General features: G+C 48.4%; 1 protein-coding gene across 5 annotated transcripts in view; it reads right to left on the bottom strand.

Annotated features, from left to right (window-relative positions):
• Positions 1-23,869, bottom strand: part of LOC144149526 (dyslexia-associated protein KIAA0319-like protein) — a 48,040-nt gene that overhangs the window by 13,134 nt on the left and 11,037 nt on the right. For all 5 annotated transcript variants that reach the window (XM_077681139.1, XM_077681143.1, XM_077681144.1 and 2 more), the window contains 10 exons: positions 23,651-23,839; positions 22,529-22,621; positions 20,240-20,372; positions 16,404-16,468; positions 15,729-15,889; positions 13,926-14,185; positions 8,161-8,309; positions 6,619-6,770; positions 3,287-3,496; positions 2,089-2,183 (listed from right to left, as the gene is read on the bottom strand). In XM_077681139.1, coding sequence (XP_077537265.1) covers positions 2,089-2,183; positions 3,287-3,496; positions 6,619-6,770; positions 8,161-8,309; positions 13,926-14,185; positions 15,729-15,889; positions 16,404-16,468; positions 20,240-20,372; positions 22,529-22,621; positions 23,651-23,839 — 1,507 coding nt within the window. The remainder of the gene's footprint in view (positions 1-2,088; positions 2,184-3,286; positions 3,497-6,618; positions 6,771-8,160; positions 8,310-13,925; positions 14,186-15,728; positions 15,890-16,403; positions 16,469-20,239; positions 20,373-22,528; positions 22,622-23,650; positions 23,840-23,869) is intronic.

Genomic DNA, 23,869 nt, shown 5'->3' with positions numbered 1-23,869 from the left:
GGTCTCCGTGGCTGCGTCAGCGTGCCTGTAGCTTGCGAGGCACGTTTTTGCGTGCAGAAAACACTGATGCCCATGTAAATGATTAAGCTCCGAGAAAAATAGTGCGCCGGCCATGTATGCCTGCCACGTTTTCGTTTGCAGGAACCGCTTAACTTTATTTTAACTGCAAATTTTAATGTAGCAAATTCAATGTAACGAAGTAAATTATGAATTTTACCGACTTCATTACATCGAGGTTTAACTGTATATACAAGCAGAAATAGCCTTGCCAGACACTAGTTAACTGCAAAACCTCCCCCTGTTCTTGGAGGTGAGCACCTAGCTGCCAAAGTGGTCGGGCACTGCACTGGTTTCTACTGCTTCTGTGTGTCCTCCGGGGCTCTGTCCACATGCCAGTCATCGCATGCCCACAGCACCATTTGTGTGACGCCATATCACAGCCACACCCTATATTGACTGTACCACACAAAGTTTACATGTAGTAAAAAAACACACAAACACCGTCATTCAACCTTTCCTACTCGCTTTCTGCACATGTATCCACCAGCTTCTTGCACATCACACTTCACATACAGCAACTTAACTGGACTATCTATTGGTATCGCTAGTATTTGTGCACGGATGCATGGCTGAAAGTGGTGCCTCATACGTGATTAGTGCCAACACATAGCCACATGTGATGCACAGCCGTCTGGCCATGGAGGAAGAAAAATGTTAGGAGGGAGCATGACGTCAGGCGGCCCAGCTTCGGCAAGCCAACCTCCTCTGAAGCCGCTTTCTCCTCTCCTCGGGCTCCTCCCGCGCAATGCATTATGGAAAATCCACCACGCTCAGGCCCGCGGTAGCATTTAGTGGCTCCGGCTGGCTGCCGGTAGAGTGTACTAGAACTGCCGGTGGAGTCGGAGGTGGAGGCGCGCGCCGTCGCCGAAGGCGCCGTACAAGATTGCTCGCCAGCGTTGCGCTCCAAGCTTCGTATCGTGGAAGTACTGCTGCTGTCGCTGTTCAAAGCAAGGCGAGACTTCGATCGCATTCTTAAGAAGCACCCACACGAGCTGCAAACCGAATTTCACTTCTGACGTTGGATCGCTCAAACACGCCGCCGTAAACATTCACAAGCATGGAGCGGCCTACAGCTGCGCGGTGTTTGCCAGGTGTGCTGTGATGTTTGCGTTTGGCATTCTGCTGAGTTATCGCGAGTAACGAGTGTCGTGTCGGCGGGGAGGTGGTGAGACTAGCTTTGGTTTCGCTCGCGCGTGCTTTTGCATACGTTCGCCTTTTCGGTGCTCCGGCGTAGTGGTACGTTTTTATCTACTTCAGTGCACTGGAAAACAAAGGGTTCAGAACCTGACCACCTCGCGTCGCAAGCAGTACGCCGGCTGTTTGTCCGCTGAGGATCGCTCGATCGGTGCGATACGTATATTAAAAAAAAAAAAACGAATGCTAGATAACGCCTGGGAGGGACCTTGCTGAATTGTGGACTGACTGCGCCTTGGCAATAAATGGTTAAAGAAAGGGTTGAATTGGTTGATTTTTTCAACTTTGCCTGAGATCATCTCCACTTCTGTACGCGGCGGCGGCACACAACTCTCCGACTGCGGCGTGAACTTCGACGGGTCTGAGAGCTCAGTAAACAAAGATGTTTTCTGCCTCTTCCGTCCGACCACTTTGCCCGCACGATCAGGCCGCTGCGCGTTTCGGGTTGCAGGCAGAGCTGCGCACAACGACTCGTCGCCGAAACCCGAATACCCGGACGGCCCGGCAACCAAACGGAACGACGCAGCATAGCGCGGACAGGTGGGCGGCCGCGTGAGGTGCAAAGAACTACCGCTTGCCTGTCACGTGAATAGAACACCTCCCATCAGTCTTTCCTTTTTATTTTTTATGACTAGGCTTCACGATTGTCACGTGACGCTCCCTCCTAAACTTTTCTTTCCTCCATGCGTCTGGCAGTGTTCCCTGTGTCTCCACTAGCTGAGCACGGTATGCAACACACAGTTGTAGTGGCAGTGTCAGGCTCAAATTAGCAGCTGCCTAGGGTTGTGCTTGAGCCTCAAATGCGGTGTGAGTGGTGTTCATATTACCCCGTACCTCCGGGAGTCCTGCTGGTAGCTGATGTCGACCAGGTGCACGCGCAACGACTCCCCATCGTGCAGCAGCAGCTCCAGCTGCTTCAGCACCGTGTCCTGCAGGGGACAAGCATGGGTGCGCAGCAGAAAAACAAAATTGCCAAGTGAAAGCGCGAGGACATTTCGCTTTACTGCAGCTGACACCATCCCGCAGAGGTGGTGCTCTACTGGGAGGGTTTGGACTTACAAGTGGCTCAACTGGAAATTGAGTTCAGCACGATTGGAAATTGCGCAAGTAGGTGATACATCTTACGAAGAAGTGTGCAAAAGATGAAGACGCAGAATATTGCCGCGAACCATATACGGGTTTGTTTATTTATCGTTTGTTTTTAACGCCCGGCCGCGCCCGCCCGGATCTGTTATCTGTGTCCCATGCGAAGCGCGTGTTCCATTCTTTATTTTTATGCCGCACAGGCTATCTCATTCAGATAAGCAGAGTGTTTCGCCCTAACGCCGCTAGCCCAGAATAATCTTCTGTGATCTACAATGTTCTGGATGCGAATCGACGGCCTGCACAGCAGATGCTCGCCGACGCAAGTCACTTTGTTGACCGCTGCTTCGCCGCCTCTGTATTCTTTTGAGTTGTTAGGGGAGCACAAGTTCGCTCCAATAAACTTGTTTCTCCTTCAAGACAACTGCGTCGTCCTTGGCTTCGTGACAATATTCTGTGTTCACGCCGTCCTGCTCATAGGCGTGCGCACAGGAGGGGCAGGGGGGGCGGCCGCCCCCCCTAATCATCTGAAGGGGGCGCCAAATTTGCCCCATGCCTTGCCGATGTAGCACATGAAAGTAAAATTTCTGCTCAGAAATATTTTGTGTGTTGCAATTCCATCACATTGAAATAAAAATTTTATAACCATCCCTCTTTGCACTGCGTTCGCACCGCAAGGCCTTCAGTGAGAAGAGGTCGGGAGTTGCTCTGGGGGGGGGGGGGGGGGGGGGAGGGGGGGGGCGCAGCGGTAAGACTTTGCCCCCCCAAATTGAGAACTCTGCGCACGCCTATGGTCCTGCTTGTTCTTATTCCGCGTCGTCGTCTTTTCCACACTTCTCCCCAAGATCAATCGGAAAGGTTGCACATGTCTACTGTACAAAAAGACATGCAACATGACAAGGAGGAGGAGGAGGAGGAGGAGGAGGAGTGAAAGCGCAGCATGACCCACCAGCTGCTCCTGGGTGAAGGTCTCGATGTCTGTGTCGAGCAGCAGCTCCACCTGCTGGGCGAGGCTGGGCGGGGGCTTGACGATGAGCGAGGCCGTGTCCTGCCCCGTGGCCCCCTGGGCGTCCCACACGCGCAGCGTGAACATGTACCGGCCCGGGATCAGCTCCGACAGGCGCAGCACCGACGAGAAGCTCGAGTTCTCCAGCACATGCTGCATGACATTTGGAGAGAGATGCATCCCCCTTCCCACCTTCTCCTTCTTCTGTTCCAGCCACACCCCCTTTTTCTTCCTTTTTCTTTGAACCCGCAATGCTTAGAAGCATCGAAGAACATCCACCTTAGAAATCAGCTTTTTTGAAACCTTGTTTTTGCTGATGTGGGCAGGGCACTTAGAATCGAGAGAACATGGTGCGTCTCACTCAGCACAGAAAACTACTTTCCTCAACTTACAACAAGACACATTGCACTAACAGACAATGAAGTTATTAGTGCCACGTGTGGGACATAAAGGGAAGTCTTCAAGCAATGACAAGGCCACAACAGCTGGTGTTATCTTGGTCTTGGAAGGTGCAGCGCACCAGGTGGGGATAAACATGGGTTGTAAATTTGCTAACAACAAACAAATTGTGCAAAAAGCAATAAATGAGAGCTATGGTTGTCACTGCTCATCCTGGCACTTTGTGGAGGTTGTTCACTAGGCCGCTGGCACACCGAATTGCCCAAAACACTTTTCACTTTCTCTGCAGGCACTGCCTCATGCTGCCACTGGTGTTTCACAAAGATCACTGAAAACCTCATGCAGATGATATTTAGAACTTTTTTCCCCCTTCAGAAACAATGCTGCCACTGGTGTTTCACAAAGATCACTGAAAACCTCATGCAGATGATATTTAGAACTTTTTTCCCCCTTCAGAAACAATGCTGCCACTGGTGTTTCACAAAGATCACTGAAAACCTCATGCAGATGATATTTAGAACTTTTTTCCCCCTTCAGAAACAATGCTGCCACTGGTGTTTCACAAAGATCACTGAAAACCTCATGCAGATGATATTTAGAACTTTTTTCCCCCTTCAGAAACAATGCTGCCACTGGTGTTTCACAAAGATCACTGAAAACCTCATGCAGATGATATTTAGAACTTTTTTCCCCCTTCAGAAACAATGCTGCCACTGGTGTTTCACAAAGATCACTGAAAACCTCATGCAGATGATATTTAGAACTTTTTTCCCCCTTCAGAAACAATGCTGCCACTGGTGTTTCACAAAGATCACTGAAAACCTCATGCAGATGATATTTAGAACTTTTTTCCCCCTTCAGAAACAATGCTGCCACTGGTGTTTCACAAAGATCACTGAAAACCTCATGCAGATGATATTTAGAACTTTTTTCCCCCTTCAGAAACAATGCTGCCACTGGTGTTTCACAAAGATCACTGAAAACCTCATGCAGATGATATTTAGAACTTTTTTCCCCCTTCAGAAACAATGCTGCCACTGGTGTTTCACAAAGATCACTGAAAACCTCATGCAGATGATATTTAGAACTTTTTTCCCCCTTCAGAAACAATGCTGCCACTGGTGTTTCACAAAGATCACTGAAAACCTCATGCAGATGATATTTAGAACTTTTTTCCCCCTTCAGAAACAATGCTGCCACTGGTGTTTCACAAAGATCACTGAAAACCTCATGCAGATGATATTTAGAACTTTTTTCCCCCTTCAGAAACAATGCTGCCACTGGTGTTTCACAAAGATCACTGAAAACCTCATGCAGATGATATTTAGAACTTTTTTCCCCCTTCAGAAACAATGCTGCCACTGGTGTTTCACAAAGATCACTGAAAACCTCATGCAGATGATATTTAGAACTTTTTTCCCCCTTCAGAAACAATGCTGCCACTGGTGTTTCACAAAGATCACTGAAAACCTCATGCAGATGATATTTAGAACTTTTTTCCCCCTTCAGAAACAATGCTGCCACTGGTGTTTCACAAAGATCACTGAAAACCTCATGCAGATGATATTTAGAACTTTTTTCCCCCTTCAGAAACAATGCTGCCACTGGTGTTTCACAAAGATCACTGAAAACCTCATGCAGATGATATTTAGAACTTTTTTCCCCCTTCAGAAACAATGCTGCCACTGGTGTTTCACAAAGATCACTGAAAACCTCATGCAGATGATATTTAGAACTTTTTTCCCCCTTCAGAAACAATGCTGCCACTGGTGTTTCACAAAGATCACTGAAAACCTCATGCAGATGATATTTAGAACTTTTTTCCCCCTTCAGAAACAATGCTGCCACTGGTGTTTCACAAAGATCACTGAAAACCTCATGCAGATGATATTTAGAACTTTTTTCCCCCTTCAGAAACAATGCTGCCACTGGTGTTTCACAAAGATCACTGAAAACCTCATGCAGATGATATTTAGAACTTTTTTCCCCCTTCAGAAACAATGCTGCCACTGGTGTTTCACAAAGATCACTGAAAACCTCATGCAGATGATATTTAGAACTTTTTTCCCCCTTCAGAAACAATGCTGCCACTGGTGTTTCACAAAGATCACTGAAAACCTCATGCAGATGATATTTAGAACTTTTTTCCCCCTTCAGAAACAATGCTGCCACTGGTGTTTCACAAAGATCACTGAAAACCTCATGCAGATGATATTTAGAACTTTTTTCCCCCTTCAGAAACAATGCTGCCACTGGTGTTTCACAAAGATCACTGAAAACCTCATGCAGATGATATTTAGAACTTTTTTCCCCCTTCAGAAACAATGCTGCCACTGGTGTTTCACAAAGATCACTGAAAACCTCATGCAGATGATATTTAGAACTTTTTTCCCCCTTCAGAAACAATGCTGCCACTGGTGTTTCACAAAGATCACTGAAAACCTCATGCAGATGATATTTAGAACTTTTTTCCCCCTTCAGAAACAATGTTCATGAGTGCCTCACCAACTATTTCAACGTCTCCAAAACTTGTGAGTGAATTTTCAATGCAAACCCAGTTCAGTGCCCCCATCTTCTGCTATATTTGCATCACTAGTGTTGGTAGTGTGCTTCCTTTGTATACTAACAAAGTATTCTTCACACATTGGAAAATTACAGCATGCTCCTTATGGAACATACATTTTGCTGGAGAACACATCTGGATGTTTTACAAGGATTCCAGGCAGTTTCCAAGACCATAGCTTTCCTCCAGAAGAGGAGAAACATTACCAGCACCCTGCCACGTTTTCTCAGTTCAACCATCCCTTAATGGCAAGTCTGATGAATACCCGAGGAGCAAGCCTGAAAACTTCCCGAGTGTTCCCCAAACCCCTCACCCCTGCGGCCAGCGAGGATGGATCTCGGGTCCAGCGCCAAGAGACGATCTCCACATCGTCTGTGGATCGCGAGCCGTTGAGAGAGACCACGTCCACAGGCAGGAACACCGTCCGATCCCCGCCCGCGTCGGCCTTGGGCGGGGCATTTGAGTCTGCGGTAGGCGGTGGATGCACGCAAAAATACTGTAGCATTTGGGTGCACCAATACCCCCAGCACTCGAGCCACACAATGATCCTTCCAACAATGTTTACAAAAACAGTAAAAAAAAGGAGGTGCACGTGGTACAGGAAGATCAGTCATTGCAGGGACCTATGATTAATAAAAACCCAGATGTCTGGGCCCTGTAAAATATAATCACTCTGGCAGTGTGCACCAAGCAGCAATCACAAGACACAGCTATCCAGTCTGCAAACATGTGACCAGCTGCAACATTTCAACCCCTGTCCAAGCAGTACTGAAAAATGAGCGGGAACATGAAAAGTTCCCACACTTAATAAAGCTTTTTGTAGTTGCGGAGCAAACTTTACTCTACAATAAACTGTTAATAGAACAAACATAGAAGAAAGAGTCTAACGGAATGACATGCGCACTCGAAAGTCAGCGAGTTGAATGCCACGACGTTTGGTCTAAACGAATTCATTTTGTAGCCCATTCTTTTCTAGAAAAGCTTAATCAGATTAAGAACACTGTCAGTAAAACCAGAACAATGTGGATGAGTGACAAAATGTGTTACACTCTCTCCCTATCGAACAAGATAGCCGGGTGCAGCTTGACGTTATGAAGAACAAGTGAAATAAGTTAGAAGCACAGAGGTGGGTACTCGTAACAAAATAAGGAGTGCTTAATTAAGTGCCCTTCTAATTTCTATCTCCCTCCCCCAGCCAGAGCTGTTTCTTACCCATTGAGCAAATGGATGCTGTAGCAATAAAGGGGTCATGAAGAGAACATGCATTTGCCTTTGCTCAATTCTATCTGCTTAAACAACCATTCAAGAACATAAATCTGGAACATTTTCACGATCTACTGCTTCTGGAATTCAGGAGGTGCCTTTGAAATACTTGTCTTGACACACAAGTGACCATATTGTTGGTTGGCAGCACAACTAGCAGCGATGTCATGCTAACAAGAGTCGAGAGTTGAATGCTCTTTGTGTATATTATCCTGTAAAGCTGTAAACACGATATATAAAAAATAATGCATTCTTTATAGGTTCCCATAAATAGTTTTCTAATCCGATGACCAGCGGCGCAACTGCTTCGGTTGTCTGGCAACCTTTAACATTAGCAACCGCTTAGTTACTGGCACCTCACGAGTTATCTCACACAGTCACTACCGTAATGTGCCTGTAAAAAGTAACTTTATATTAGTAGCGCACAAGTAAGAAGAAATGCAGCGCAGCAAGGCTGCGACAGTAACAGCTAAAAGCTCCCCCTTCCTACAGCAAACGTGCTTCATATGGTCCGTTTCCATTGTGTACAGTGTTCCAAAGCACCTCTCACTGTCCCCTGAAGGGAAGAGGCAACAGCCGAAAGGGCACCCACTCTGAGTGACAATGACGGAGACGTTGTCCGAGCTGCTCAGGTTGCTGGCGTCCACGACGGTCAGCTTGAACACGTACTCCCCGGGCACGAGGTTGGACACCTTGGCCACCGAGCTGTTGGCACCCTCAACCTGGCTGGGTTTGGGGCCCCTGAGAGAGGGAGACCAGGGAGGACACGCACATTGGCAAGTGCCAAAGGGTTGAAGGCACAACACGTGCGGCAGCTGACACGAGCAACTAGCTCACCCAAGCTATGCGCGCAGTAACAAGGCGCTTGCCAACACGCTTTGGTGAAAATGCAAGCCCTGCAACAGCCTGGAACTAATTGGGAACCTAAATTGAGATTTCAAGGTACACCATGGGCGTACTCTGACTCAGAGGACAGCAGAAGATGGCTCGCTGCAAAAGCAAACACACAAGTGTGAACTGGTGAAGTGCGGGCCACTCAGGCCAGTCACACATAATCACACATTCACAGCGTTTGCAATCCTCACTTTCTGTCGTTTCAAATAAGGTTTTTTGCAAAATTTTGTTTGCAAATGCGCATCTGCAAAATGTATGGCCAAGTTAGGATGGTTTCAGAAATGGGGGAAATCATTTGAACAACTGAAGAGCAAGACCTCACTCTAACAAAGTTTCTGCTGAAAAGTGAAACTTTGTTATACTGCGGTTTAACTGTAAAGAGAACTTTTACAGGCAATTCTGGCTATTCATTTTCTTAAAGTAGCAGTGAACTTGTTAGAAATGTTTTCATGGGGTTTTATAAAACTTAGTTTTTAGTAACGGCCAGTGGAATTGCGGACAACATATGTTTGTGCAGTTGTCCTGATAAAATAAAAAAAAAATGAATAAGGAAATATGCATTATTTTATTTTTCTATCGCTACAGCATATAGTATTTATTTCCTACGCATGTAAAAAAACACTTCTCAGATTTTTTTCCTGCACTTAACGTACCGTATCTACTCTCGTAATTTGTGCACTTTTTTCACAAATTCAGGGCTTCAAAGTGTGCAAATCATGCAGAGATTTCACGAAAAAGTTAGAAATAACATGTGAACGATCCTAGCTAGGAATATACATTTAAAGAAAATCAAGCACGATAGCACAAGCGAACGACACTTGCTTATTTATACTGCACGTACTTTTGATCAGTCTAATCGGGTTGCGGTTTAGTCTGAACTGCTCGTCGAGAAGTCCAACTCGGAGTCGTCATCACAGTCGCCATCACTGCCCTTCCAAAGCGTGTCATCCTTCACTCCATCAAGTGCATTCAACAGCCCCGTCTTCATGAAGCTGTGCTCCAAAATGCTGGGTCCCATGTCCCACACTGCCACGATCCACTCACAGACTGCCTCCAATGGCGGCCTCTTTACCCTCCCAGTATGGAGTTCAATTGCGGCTGCTTTGGCGAGCAGACGGGTAGTCGCATTCGTCCATCCTCTGCAATGATGGTTCACGATTTTTGTCGGCCACACGGTGATGTCATGACAATGGGTGTTTGCTTTGGTAATGGGCGCTATGCTGTGTAGGGCCATGGAGCTTTCCTCCCGCTTGCCAGTAGTCACCTATTTGCCTGAATCTGCACCCAGTGAATTCTCAAGGTTCTGGACTGCCGCGGACAGCTCATCACATCGCAGCTCTGCCTCTTCGCTTACCACTCCAGTCGAGATTCATCTCCCGGACGCAGCATAACGCCAAGTCTGTGCCCCGTGGTGTGTTTTCAAGTGCGGCGGTCCTAACAAAAGAGGTAGCCCTTCTACTCCCCTCTGTTCTGTCCTTTACTTTTCTCTGCCCTATCCTATACTCCCCCACTATATTCCCACCCTTGGACTGGGTTGAAAGCAGGTGAATACCCCTGAGGCTCCCCTGAGGAGTTCAAAATTATCCCCAGTCCATTTCTTTTCCCATATCTTTTAAAAACCGAACCACTACCCCTCCCTGTGGAACTGAGCCCGTGCTCTTCGCTGGCCATTTACTTGATGTGTACCTTGAGCACAACTCATTGAAGGGTCTGTTGGCCAACATACAGAAGGGCTGCAAAACACGTTAGGGCCCCCAGGATAATGGCAAGGTTGGTCCACATGTCTTCTCCACGCTCCCCACAGATGTCCCTTGAAGCTGTTGAGCACCAACAGTGATGGCAGTTGCAGCAAAGCCCCTGGTGTCTTGTCCCAGACGGTGTTGATCCAGTCCTGCACCAGCCCCTCATTCGTCCACCCGTTTTCTCGGGTGCGGATGTGAATGCGGCCTCCCAGCTTCAGTTTGGGAACAGTCTTCGTGGTAGTTTATGGCTGCCATCCACTGTCATGGCAAGCATCACTGTGCAGCATTGTTTTTCACAGCCGGTGGTCTTGACGGGCACGGACACAACACCTTTCTCGCTCACTGTGGTGTTGGGTGGTGTGTTGAATGCCAGCAGCATTTTGTTGGCGTTCCCAATCTGGGACATGATGAACTACCTCATGCGGCGTAGCTCAGTCCCGAAGCGGTGAAACAACAGAGCCTTTTCCTTCTAGCCCTGTGGTAACTGCTGGCAGAGGGTCGTTCTCCATCTGAGAGACAGCTGGTGAAGTCTCATAAAGTGTGTCCCCCAGCCTCTGCTCTCCTTGAATGTTGCAGCAGGGACCCCTTTCTCGTGTGCGACCTTCCTTGCTTCAAACCGCAGCAGCTCACACGACCCGGCAAGACAGGATAGCCTCAGTTGTCCAACATTCAACAGCTCTTCTTCAACAGAAGGAGACTTTCCTTGCTTCGGTCCCTGAATGCCCTCCTTCCAGGTTTTGTATTTTGGAGTGAACTCTTCTGCTCTCGCTGAAGTTCCTTGCAGCGGCACGGTGTCCTTTTTCCTCGGCAAACTTAATGACACTGATGCTGAATTTTGCAACATAGCTATTGTAGCTCATCGGTACTGAAGCAGGAGGTGGCATACTGATGGAGAAACATGAATGCTAGGAAAGGATTCCATCAGAGGCAAGGCTGGGGAGACTTCATGGTGGAGCTGATACGCCCTTGCCCACCTCCAATGCAGAAGTTGGTGCTTCCGACTCCGCGTCTACCTTTGTGTGTGTTGTGTGTGAGTCCTCACGGCGGAAGAGAAAGGAGAGAATGAAAGAAGGGGTGTGAATGTGTCGGGAAGGGCGGAGAAGAGACAATGGCTGTTCCGCCTCCTCGCCTTTGCTCTGTCACCAAGGGGTGGCGACGAGGGATATCCAGGCACAGAGGAGGAAAGAATGAAGGGACTATGTACGTGCAGTCTCATGTACAGTCTAATCCCGCTACAACGAAGTACGCTTCAACGAAATATTTCCAATTCCCCGCCAGCTAGACATAGAAGTCAATGCAACAAAGTCCTCGCCACAACAAACCATTTGTCTGGCTTGCTTTCGCTTCAACAAAATTTTCGATGATTTGCGCCGGGTTTGAACAATTATTTTACAATAAAATCAGCATAGCACCAGCTATCTGTAACTTTTTATACATTCAGGACGCTTAGTTTCACCGAAAACATGCGTGGTGCGCCCACACTGCCACCCAAAACAAAAAAAATTACACCATCTTCCCGTGGGGAACTCTGATGAGGATGCTTAGCGGTTCCGTGTGGTTCCATTGTGTTGCCGTTATGTTGAGTGATCTGGTTTTTACTAGCGCCAGAGGGAATTCCGCGTCTGGGTCCACACCGGTGGCAAAGGCACGCAAGTGCTGTTGTGTTACGGTGAGTAGGCGGTGGTTCTCGAGGCGCCGAAACTCGTCCATCATGTTCTTGTCGATGTTGTCGTCTCTGTGGTAGAATCGGTAGTCTCCGTCAGCTTTGGCGAGGTAAAGGTTGTTGACATTGGTGCACCGGCTGAGAGCAATGTACACGCCCTCCTCTTCGCAGCTTTGTCTTCTCGTTCTTCTTCTTCTTCGGCGGTTCCCCTACAGGAAGATGACGACAGTGGTTGAACGCGAACCTATCTCGTGATGGATTCTTTGGTTGGCCAATCCCTAGGGGCATCCTGCCACAATCAGCACCAGAGGCGCTGCGGACGGGGCTGGTTGAGCTGCAAGGCGTGTGGCGCTTCCCGCCACAGCTTTCCCACGGGAAATTCAGCATACCCCTCTAAAGTTTTCAGTTCGTCGTTTCCGTTGACGTTCAGCTTCGCGTGCACCGCGTACCTGCCGTTGCGGCCAGAGAGTCGTGGGATCGAAACCGGGCGCCGCTAACTATTTCTTTTTTTTTTATAGTGTAGTATCGCGCAGCTGGGGGTGTAAGGAGGAGAGTTGTGCATGCACAGTGTGAGTGCGGACGCCGACGCGGGACATGCCGAGACCATAAGATGCTTTCACATCTAAAACAAACTCATAGGTGGACGCCATTGTTTGATGGTGATAACGATGCGGCGGGCCGTCTTTACATGAGGCGCAAGCTAGGTTCGCCAGGCCGGAGCTATAGCCAATCCGTATCCAGTTGAATTTGAAATCGCGCGAATGTGCTCTGCTGCTGGCGCAGCGCCATCATGTATGTGTTGTGAACAGCTGTCCTTGCAGTATTTCCTTTTACAATTCTTCAAAGTCAAAAGCATAAATAATGTTTTAGTGTTTAGCCTTGAACCCGTGTCATCCTACCTTAGTCGTGAGTGCGCGCGGCTTGCCTGCCAAGGTCAGTTGCTGCCCTGCCTAGTCAGAAGATAAGATAACGGCGCCGTTCCTGCGACAAGCGAGAGGGGGGCTTCCAACCGCCTAGCAACTATCTGCAAGTAATCAGCTCCGTGCAAACGCCTTGTACAGCAATACGCTTTGAAAGCCTGCATTTTTTCATTTCTTCACCTCTCCCCTCCTCCTCAGTATCGCGCTCTTAGCGTGCTGACAAAAAAAAAACACAGATAACCATTGGCAGGTTTGTTATCTGAATAAACATAACATTACTGCATGCCACTCCTTTTTCTAAACATTGTATTATGCTGCCAATGATGCGGAAATATCCGGGGCTATTTTTCTTGCCCTCCGTGGTGTGTTGGGGCAGATTTCGCCTGAACGAATTTTCGCTTCAACGAAATTTTTTTGCACGTCCCGTGATTTTCGTTGTAGTGGGATTCGACTGTACCACTACGCTCCCATGCAACATGCCACCACGCTGTCATCCAAAGCACACTTGTTTATGCATGCGTGCTGATGGGTTGTCTCGGACGAGATAGAGAGTGCGAAATATGAGAGTTTTTTTTTCTATAAACATGGACAAAACTTAAGGGTGCGCAAATTATGCAAAGGTGCAAATTTACGAGTAAATACGGTACTTCCACACTCATTGAAACATTTCAAGCCATGTCAATTACAAAGCTAATGCGAACCTGCTCTGTCCCCAGAATTCCCTGATGGCACATACAGCCCTCAGTGAGCCGCGTAGGTGCTGGTGCCAGGTTCCTCTCCAGAACATGCGAGGGGCCCACAGAGTCATGGTTCTGTAGCTAACCCCTTTGTGGAACAGCTCCAGAACTGCAGTGCAGTGCCGTTGTCGTCGTGTCACACCAAGCTGTCCAGATTGATTGATTGACTGATTGATTGTGGGTGTTCAATGCTTCGATGTACACCTGGGCTGTGAAGTGCCCCATAACAGACGGCTCCGGATTAATACGGACAACCTTGGCGGGGATCTGTATTGTGCACCAAAATCTCGACACACGGGTTCTCTTGCTTTTCACCTCCATCAGAAAAGTGGCCGGGAATCGAACCGGCAATGTACTTGGTCTCAGCAGCACAACAACACCACCAGAGCCCCAGAGCTCACCGGATCTGCGCCCAGCGCCAGGCGGTGATGGCGACGTCGTCCGAGCTGTGGCTGCCGTCCAGGGCCAGGGGCCCCTGGAGGGGCAGGGCGATGTGCAGGTCGGGCCCTGCGTTGGCCACGGGGGCCCGGTTGGAGGCCGGCTTGACGAAGACGTGCACCTCGGCCGTGGCCGTCTGGTCGGCCGTGTCGGTGACCTTGAGCAGGAACTTGTACACGCCCACCTCCATGTTCGACAGGTGCAGGTACGGGCTGGTCGTGCCCTGCTCGAGGGGGGGCACAATACAGCGAAACCTCGTTGACACATTAAAAAAAGAAAGAAATACGAGGAAGAAACACACTATCCGGAAAGAAACGTACTATGGGGCATTTTTAGTGCTCACAATTGAGAGCGCAGTAACCGGGAAATTGTATGATCTGGGATCGTGTCAATGGGGTTCTGCTGTATAGAGGACACCCGTCGTGAACAAGAGACAGCCAAGCCAGCAGTGGAGGATCAGAACAAACTGCAGCACCCCCTGATGTGAATTAAGTTATCCCGGTTAATCTCCAATCACAAGGGCTCGGGGGAGCACACCTCATGGTCCACAGTGATCTTGTGGCAGTTTCTGGGGTAGCAAAAAATAGAATTTTGGAGCAGTGGGAAGCAGCAAGATGGACTACAGTGCAAGAAAACAGGGGAAGCCTGCTTCTGCTATTAACGGCAGGCACCATATTTTGATAGCGGGTGTAGCGCAATAAAGCTGGTGCCGACTTTATTAAAATTATGCATCTCGCAAGTGTTTTTTTTTTAAGAAAGCATTTACTGCGGTTAATACAGAATGTAACTTCCCGCATTTTAGCTCGATAAAACAAGCTTTAAATCAGCAGCCCAGCGAATGTATTCTCATTTTTAAACTTAAAAATATTTTAAAAAGCATTCAGTGTTTCAATACTGCTATCAATTTTCTCCCTGACCAAATACTGCATTATTCCCTTAAACACTCAGAAGTTTAGAACATTTGCATGCCAAGAATCAGCAGCATTTTAAAATAATGAACATTCAAATATGCTGAAAGTAGGGCTTCAATAACCTACGAAATCGCAAAAATTAAAAGCCAGCAGTACCACACTCAATTAGGCGTTTTTATCATGTTTTTCAGGGGCCAGAGAAAAAAAAAACATGGCACGATGTGGGAAATAGCTTTCCCCAAAACACACACTACATAAAGAATTAGTGTTAGTTCTGCAGGCTTAATAAAAGTTTACTCAATCAATCAATCAGCAGGATTTAACCATTTCACCGTTGGGAAAATGTATCGAAGAGAAAAAGGACCACCTGGGTTTCCCTGAAGCTTCTACAATTCACTTTACACTTCATACGAACTAACAAATGCTCTATGGATTAATTAAAACAAAAAAGGTTCATCTCAGGGGATTATGCCAGGAGATTTTTAATTTTGGCCGCATAAGTTCAATGAGTTCATCTGGAGTTGTAATAGTATTAGGTGAACAAAGGCGTATCATTTGACAGTGTAGGCATGGTGTCCAAAATAACCAAATAAAGGTAAGATTTTAAATGAAGCAAGCCTCTGCTAAAGATATTCCCAACCTGAGACAATGATGCTAAATGCAGTCACTTAGCAGCCACCCAAACACAGTCACCAGCAGGGCAAGGGCAACGTGAGCAGTGCCAGTGCAGGCATTTCTGTGGGTCAACGGCACTTTTCCCTGACACTTCCCCAATTTCCCCAGATTAGAGTAGTGCCTGCACTCTGGGCAGAAGAACCCCTCTCTCCCCCTACCCCCCCTGGCCAGCAATAGTACCTCCATGTCGACGTGCTTGTCGGTGTCGGGGCTCTTGGTCCACTCCCAGGAGCGGATGCCCTTGTCGTCGGTGCTCAGGTTCCCATTGAGGGTCACCTCGTTGTTGGGCATGTACACCACAGACTGCGGGCCCGCATTGGCCGTGGGCGGGTAGTCCATCTCTGCACATGCACGCACACACACCACCGGCATTGCACACGTGGGGGCGACAATCGGCCCCTCTCAGTTGCCACTTCCCTCGGGGGAACGCTGCTCTTTTTACCCTCCCTTTCAGCACTCACTGGCTATGCCGTCTGGCCACTGCAGCTAGAGAGAGTGGCAGTCAGTCGAGGCCAAGCAGAGGCCCCACATGACCCACGCCCAATAATGCTCCTTTCCATCACCACACTGCCCCAGAATGGAGACAGGGTGGGAGGAAGTTTGGCCTCCTGCAACCTGGCTTCGTGTGCCTCTGGCCTGGACCACCTGTTTGGAGAACTGCTGCAATAGCTACCCCGCGAGTGCCTCCTTCACAGGCACGCGCACACTCACACACCACACTGAGAAAAAGGCGCATTCTTTAAAAACTACTGATGACAGTGGAAGGGGGAAAAAAGAAAGCGGCACCAAGTAACCTATTTTCTTAACTTTCAAGGTGCAACAAAAATGTGTTACCTTGCCAACACACAGCCATACCTTTGAGCACAGTCACATTGGCGCTCGTAGAGTTGGTGACTCCGTCAGAATCGGTCACCTTGAGCCTGCACAAAAGGGCACCAGAAAAGAACACCGTCAGATGTCGCGACTCGCAGGCACAGTTGAACCCCCAACTATGACTCAGCCACCAGTTCTAATTCCTCTTTATGATGGGGCAGCGCTAGATTTACACAGGCCCAATTTATTAACCCGAAAGTGTTTTATTCTGGGATACACAAACCTCACCAATGTCATATCCGTCACACAAATGACATCACCACAAAAATTTCTACTGACACGGTGGCACCAGGATTCAAGCCCACGGTCACTCTGGCCGCAACGGGAAGTGAGAAACGCTCTGCCAACTAGGCCATGAAGTCAAGCCCAAATAACTGAACGAACGTGCCTTATGTCCTGCTCTTAACTTTCTCCGTTCAGATGGTGCTGCCGTCTAGGAGGGTAAAGCGAAGTAGTGCGTCATGACGCTAATGAGCGCCGATAGTTGGCGCCTCGATAGGGCTGTGTGTAGTCGCATAAGTGTAAGCTGCTGTTTTTATCCGTCCGCCACCTATGCTGTGGGGTTGATGGCCCCGTGCACGGTGGAGGAATAACTTATACCTCCACCGTGTATTCCTCCACCATGGCCCCGTGTAGGAAAGCTGTTGCATTAAGGCAGAAAGGCAAAGATGTCGACTAGCAAATGTCGCTCTCCTGACAGCTTTGGTGCAACGAGAGCCATGCCAGCGAGAAGGAACATGTTCACACATTCACAATCCAATTAAGCTACGAACTCTGCCTGTCGCGTTCCACAAGCTGAGCTCGTCGCAACACAAGCGTCTGCCATACACACCACGGAGCACGACCGAAGCGGTCACATGTTTGCCGAAGCGACCAGCCAGCAGGACATCGCTCGCCAAGCACACCCACAAGACTGCTGCCGACCCACAAATCATGTAGCAGATACATGATTTGTGCTTTCGCTGTAGCAGACCGTGACTTCACGAAACGATTCGTTGACAACCCATTCGGTTTCATTTGCACGGTTCGCAAGCGCCTAGGATTTCAATCGGATTTACGCAATGCTCCGACACGTCTAATCCAGTGTCTAATATTGGTGCCATAGAGTTTCATACAAATAACTAGAGGGGAAACTGGCGCTAGTGTCAACGCGAACATGGCAGCGGCGCTTACGCTTCAATGGGAATGATGGGTAGTTTTGGAACCGGATTGCGTAGGATCAAAACGGGCTTATGGCTGCGCAAATTGTGTTTTTTGATAAAAAAGCTCTTATTGTCCGGTTCTCCGTTTACAAATTACACGACGAACAAAAAAGTTAGGGACAAAAAACCGGTTTTGTACGAAATAAAACGGCGCGTTTAAATAAAAAGCAGACGCGGAGTCGAGAAGGTTTGTGGAGCAGGTTTGCCATTTTTCGCCAACTACAGCAGGACGCGGACTTCTTTAAAAACTACTTGTAAAAGTTTCGGCGCTGGTGGTTTGTAATAGTAAGAGACGTTTTGTGCTCATAAGAAAAAAGAAACCGATTACCTTTGGAGAAGTTATTCTTGCGTGAATTAGTAACATCCATCAAGCTGCGTTCCTATCAGCCGCCGGTGCTGCTGGTCTACGCCGTAGGAGCCGGCGTTCGCACGAAAGGTGTGGCTGTTCCAAGCGATTCACAACCGTCGTCAGCTTTGACAATACATTGCTCTGCCGAATGAGCCGCGCCGCAACTCCTACTTAGCAGACAACTTCGCCGCACAGAGCACCGTCATTTGTATTTTCATGCTCGCTGTGTGGCAATGCATTGATAACCCACCAAATTCGCAACTCCGGTTGTAAAACATTCCACTCCGGGCGGCGTCAGTGCACGCGAGGCATGCAGTTCAAGGAGAAACGTATTTTTGATCACTCCTCCCAACACCCCGCCTAAACAAATGCGTTCATGCAAATCCAAAACGAAAACGAAACTGCCTGCAATCCATAGTAAGTTCCACGAGCCATCAAGCGCCAATCCGAATCCACAATTACCCATCACGCCCATTGAGGCGTACGATCGCAGCGCCAGTTTCCCCTCTAGTTATATTGTAAGAAACTCTATGATTGGTGCATCTAACGGTGCCATACCGACGAAATATAAATAGCGATGTGCAAGTTCATATCGATGCACAATAAACATTCAACTGCTCCTGTGAAGGCACATTTCACTTTCATGTTTTACCGATTCCTATGAAAGAGGAAATACTGAAATAGGCAAAAACAAGAGGCAAATACAATGAAACAGGCAACCACATTTTTTTAGTGCCCTCGGTACAACGAAACCATTTAGTCACCTTCTCTCACCTTTTAACTAGTTTCCTATTTCACATTTTTTTCCCTTGCTTCCAGAACTATTCCTACTGACTGGAACACTTACTTGTGGAGAAGTTATATTGTTCCATAGTTTGATTAGAATAAAGACTGTAAAGACACACTATACTCAGGGACAACTTTCTGTGGCAATGCAGTCAAAACTACGAAGCCAAACCTCGCCGTTTTGCTGCACAGCTGGAAGTATTTCAACAAAAATAATTGGCTGGCTGTCACCTAGGCAATTCAAAAATATATATTACTTATTTTTTAGCCTTGAATTGACAACACCATTAAATTGTCAATCAGAATATGTGAAACAGAGAGCATTACTTTTTTTAATTTCGGGGTTTATTTGGGTTCACCACTGGCATCGCAGAGGTTCTGTGCAGAAAAAACATGGCGTCGATGATAACGGCAGCTTAGTTCACCACCTTAGTCGCCGCTAGCTCGCCACTTTGTTTGCCGAAAAGGATTTTTAAGAAGCTCGAAAACCAAAAGCTGTCAAAACAAATGAAGCAAGTTGCAAATGCGTATCTGTCACCCTGAAACCGAAACCAGCTTTTTGGGAACTACTTTGGCACAGTAACACAAACAAGTTAGCACCCCCCGGTACCTTTCTCTCCCTTGCCACAGAAAGTTGTCCCCGAGTATGGTCAGAACTGGTACCAGCATCAAAGTGCTAAAACGCAAAGATGCCCTGAAGAATTGGTCAACGTACCAGAAGGAAAGAAAGAAGGGCCCCTCGCATTTTACACTTCTCTTTCTTTTGCGCCTTTTAATCTGGAAACCCCATTTTGTTGGTCAATTTTTATTTACAGTACCGATAGCCTGTTCAATCATTTTTATTTGCATTCGCCTCCTCCCAGCACAACTTAGGGTGCATCCAATTCCCCAATCGACAGCTAATTGTAGAAAGCTCTACTAGCCACCTTGAGCCCTATTCCACTTTTTGCAAAGACAGCATCACAACAGGGAGAGAGAGCCTACGAGGACAACACCAGCAGTTTGCACTGAAGCAGGCTGCAATCCTGCTGTCTGTACAGCAAAACAACCCCACCCTCGTGAATTCATTCAACAGCCCTGTAAATGTTAACTTCCTTGTGGCGCTGTTAGTTTGCGACTGTTCGCAGCTGAATTTTACATTGCAATACGCCATATGTTTCAGTTTCAGCTTCTGCAGAGCATTGATTTGATCCATTATGAGGTTTAACGCGCCGACACTACAGAGCCAATGAGGCGCGCCGTAGTGGAGGGTTCCGGATTAATTTCGACCACCTGGGGATCTTTAATGTACGCAGAAATGTCAAACACACGGGCGTTTTCGCTTTTTGCCTCCATTTCTGCAGAGTAGTTGCGGGCACTTTAATGCCTCACTTGGACATTCATACATGCTGCCTCTCCTGCTCCTAACAGAGAGGGGACGCAGCCCTGCTCCGCCCAGAGCCCAGCAGCGGGGAGAGGGAAGGGAGGAGATTCCCACATACATGAACTGGTAGAATCCCGGAATGAGGTCCTTGAGCTGCACCGTCGGGGTGTCGTTGAGCTTGGGGCTGTAGCCGATGGGGATGGTGATGGGCTCCCAGTGGTACTGCACGATCTTGTCGTCGTCTGTGCTGACTGAAAGGAGGAGGAGATGGAGGAGGAATAAGCTCACCTCCCTTCAGACACTGGTGCAATGAGACCTGTCAACACCAGGCATGCTAAAAGACCAAAGTTACAAATACGGGCAAAGAGATGCAAGCCCAGTGCCTACAAATGCAGCGTGACAATTATTTACGCTGAGAATCAGGTGCAAAAACCAAGGTTGGGGAGAGGGCTCAGATAACTTCAGAACTCCTATCAATGAGTACTGCATGTGCATTCTAGGCAAGAATTTCTGGCAGAACCAATGTGAAAAAGGAAAGTGGCAGTTTTAGCCTAACTGTGCTTACTGTAAATTCTTAGCAGTTCTATCCCAAAGTGGACAAGGTACTCTGTGGCAGCTGGAAGTTTTTAAAATCCCACTTCATGCAAATTTAAATAACTTTTTTTGGCATCTTCAACACGCTGCGGGAGCACGAACACAAGAGCATGTACTGAATGCTGAAGAGAGGAGAATGTTCTGAGAGGAGAATGTTCTTCATTTTCGCACGTATAACCCACCCCTGCACATAACCTGCACCACCATGTTGTGCCCCAAAATTGATGCACCTGGGAGCTGCCTCGCTGGCAGTTCCCAAACACACCGATAGAGGGCGCAGTGGTCTAATAGGGGCAGGCTCCTCTCCCTCCTGCCAAGGTAGCAAGCCTCCCGTCGCTGACGTTTAGCTGCTGCTTCCTTTGCACAAACCGCACAGATTGAGCAGCTACGGTGCTGCTGTTTTTGGCCGAATGCCTGTTGATTTCCCGCTGCCTCGTGCAGCCTTGCCTCGTGCGCACAAGATAAGGCCGAAGTGGTCGAGCAAATGGAGAGGGGAAAAGGCGAGAGGGCGAAACTGCCAAGGCCAAGCGAAAGGAACGATTGTACAAGGCGGCGATGGAACAAAGGCGGCAAAGAAAGGAGCCGAGCGACATTGCGGCTTTGAAAGACACCTGTTGACGTTCGAGCCGACACGAGAACCCCAGCTCTGCTGTGTCAGCAGATTTCCCACTGGGTGAATTGGGTTTAATTTCTCTATGTCTCCTGCGCAACATGCTGCCTAAGCTCAGGTTGAGCAAGAAATTAGCTTTCACCAGAGTAAACACAAATCAATAATATGAAGCTCGATTCTCAAATTAGGAAACGCTAAATTAGGTATTTTTTACTTAAGTTTCCTCCACGGTTTTTCTTTTAGACTTATGGCAGCAGCTACAAGCACTTGAGTACTACAGTGGAACCCCAATGATACGAATTTCAAGGGACCACGCGCAAGGTCGTATAACCGGGGTGTCATATTATCAGGGTACGGGTAAATGCCGGCCTAGTGGACAGTCTCACACGTCAAGTGGGCTAAGAACTTACTTAAACAACTACCATATTTACTCGCATAATGAACCCACTCGGGTAATGAACCGATAAGCAGAGAGCAGAGGGGGATGGAGGAAGAGAGAGCGTGGTGAATGGAAGAAGCTGGGATCAAGCATGCGAAGAGAGCAAGTTTTCGGTCATTGCCATGGGGTTTGCATTGTACGTGTTTTCGCAGTCCACCGGTCGCCTGGAATTTGACTTGTCGCAGTTGGCGCATTGGCGTTCTGCTTTCGCGTGGGGCCAGTACCCGCATGTTTGCTTGTGTCTGTTCAGCAAGCAGTCGGGCCCGCCTGCGGACCTTTCCACATCAAGCAGCGTCAAATGAGGGTAAAGAATAAAGAAAGGCTGGGATGAGACGGCGAAGCGGTGTAAAATATGGGAAGAATGTCGGTTTATCTCTGCCAGCGTCCGTCATATGAAGCAGACCGCGTGCACCCGAGAGTTCCACAGGTGGGGTTTTTAATGTCTTGTTTCTGTGGGCAGTTTGCCGGGACCACAGTGATCCATTGTAGGAAGCGGGTCGTCGTAAGACTCGGGGACGTATCAACGAGGTTCCACTGTGCTTCAACTTCTTGTCGCCAGATGGCAGGCTTGTCAAATTGCCCCAAGCTTGCCCCAGTGGCCAACTGCATACCAGTTTTCGATACGTGGTGCCTATGGGGAACTTCACAACTGGTGTGTATAGATAGAGTAACCCTGGTTACCACCCCCATTGCTGACAAGGTCTCCCCTCTTCAAGAGCAACTATCCAGGTTTTCCTGCCCACCAGCAGAGGCCTCGTACTCACAGGAGCCGTCCAAGACGGTGTCCTTGCTCGGCAGCTTGACGGTCACGTTGTCCGGCTGGATGACGGCCACAGGAGGCTTGTTGATGCGTTTCGCTGCATCGTCAAAGAGCCCTGATTAGCAGGCAGCACACTGCAGGCGCAAGAGGGATGGCTCCCAAAGAATCATCCACCAAATGGCCATTACAACAGGCAGAGCACAGTCGCAAGCAACCAACTGTCCCAAGTGCATAGTGCCAGGGTGCATTGGAAGGTCCACTGAAGGGCATCATACATTATGTGAGAATATATGTGGAGGATTCTTGACCCATGACCCCATGAACTGGACAGCATATTCCAGCAACACAGAGAAAGTGTCAAGGTTGCTTTCACACCTTAAAGTTCCGTCTGGGTCGTCCATTGCTTAGCACAACTGCACCACCCGCCAATAGCCAGAGAGGTAATTCCCCAAGGTACTACTTTCGAGGGAGACGACATTTGTGGGAATCACAGACCCTGCCTAGTCAACAACAGATCTACATGAATGTGTCACTCGTTAGGGACCTGTACAGGAATGAGATCCGTGGATCCTGCACCAGATTCAAACTCCCGGTTTCAGGCATCAAAACTAGCAGAAAGCAGTTACACCCCCCCCCCCCCCCTTTCCCGTTGTATCTCAAATGTGACAGCATATGTACAAGTAGTGAAGTTGGACCACGAAGCAGATTGCCTGCATCCCAAGAAGGCCTGATTAGGGGCAAGACGCACATGGTCAGAATTAACAGCTTCAGGCATACGTTTTAAAGCATCAAAACTGGGATTATAGGACTCGCGGCAGCATCACAAATGCTATCCCACTCACAAGACCGACCCAGGTCCTGGCAGCAAGCGAAACACCAACTGGAATGGCAACCAGGCACACATGCAGCCAGAAATGCTTGCATTTAAGGACAATAGGTGACATTTGGAATCCAGTTGGCCGTCAACACTTCCCCTTCGGGAGCTCATGCTTTCAGCTTCCATGCTAAGTTGGTGGGAAAGTTAACTGCACAGCAACTGCACTGCCCTTCCGCACGCTCCCATTCCCTCTCACTGTCCCCACAAACAGGCAAGCATGTCAAGGAGGTGGCTCAGAGATCGACTCACGGGGCAGCACGGTGACGTTGGTGGTGGCCTCCCCGTACGAGTTGTTGCCCGTCACGGCCACCCGGAAGGTGTAAAGCCCCTCGCGAAGGTGCGACAGCTTCAGTGCCTGCGTGTTCTGGTCCTGCATGACGCCAGTCTCTTCCCCATCGGGGTGGGACACCAGCGTCCACTGGTAGCGGAACTGGTTCCCTGCAACACCAGCAGGAGGAGAGCAACACA

Source organism: Haemaphysalis longicornis, unplaced genomic scaffold (genome assembly GCF_048455015.1).
Source record: "Haemaphysalis longicornis isolate Haplotype H1 unplaced genomic scaffold, Haemaphysalis longicornis Haplotype H1 scaffold_8, whole genome shotgun sequence".
NCBI classification, from domain to species: Eukaryota; Metazoa; Arthropoda; class Arachnida; order Ixodida; family Ixodidae; genus Haemaphysalis; species Haemaphysalis longicornis.
Note: the sequence above shows the minus strand (reverse complement) of the source record. Positions and strands in the feature narration are given on the sequence as shown.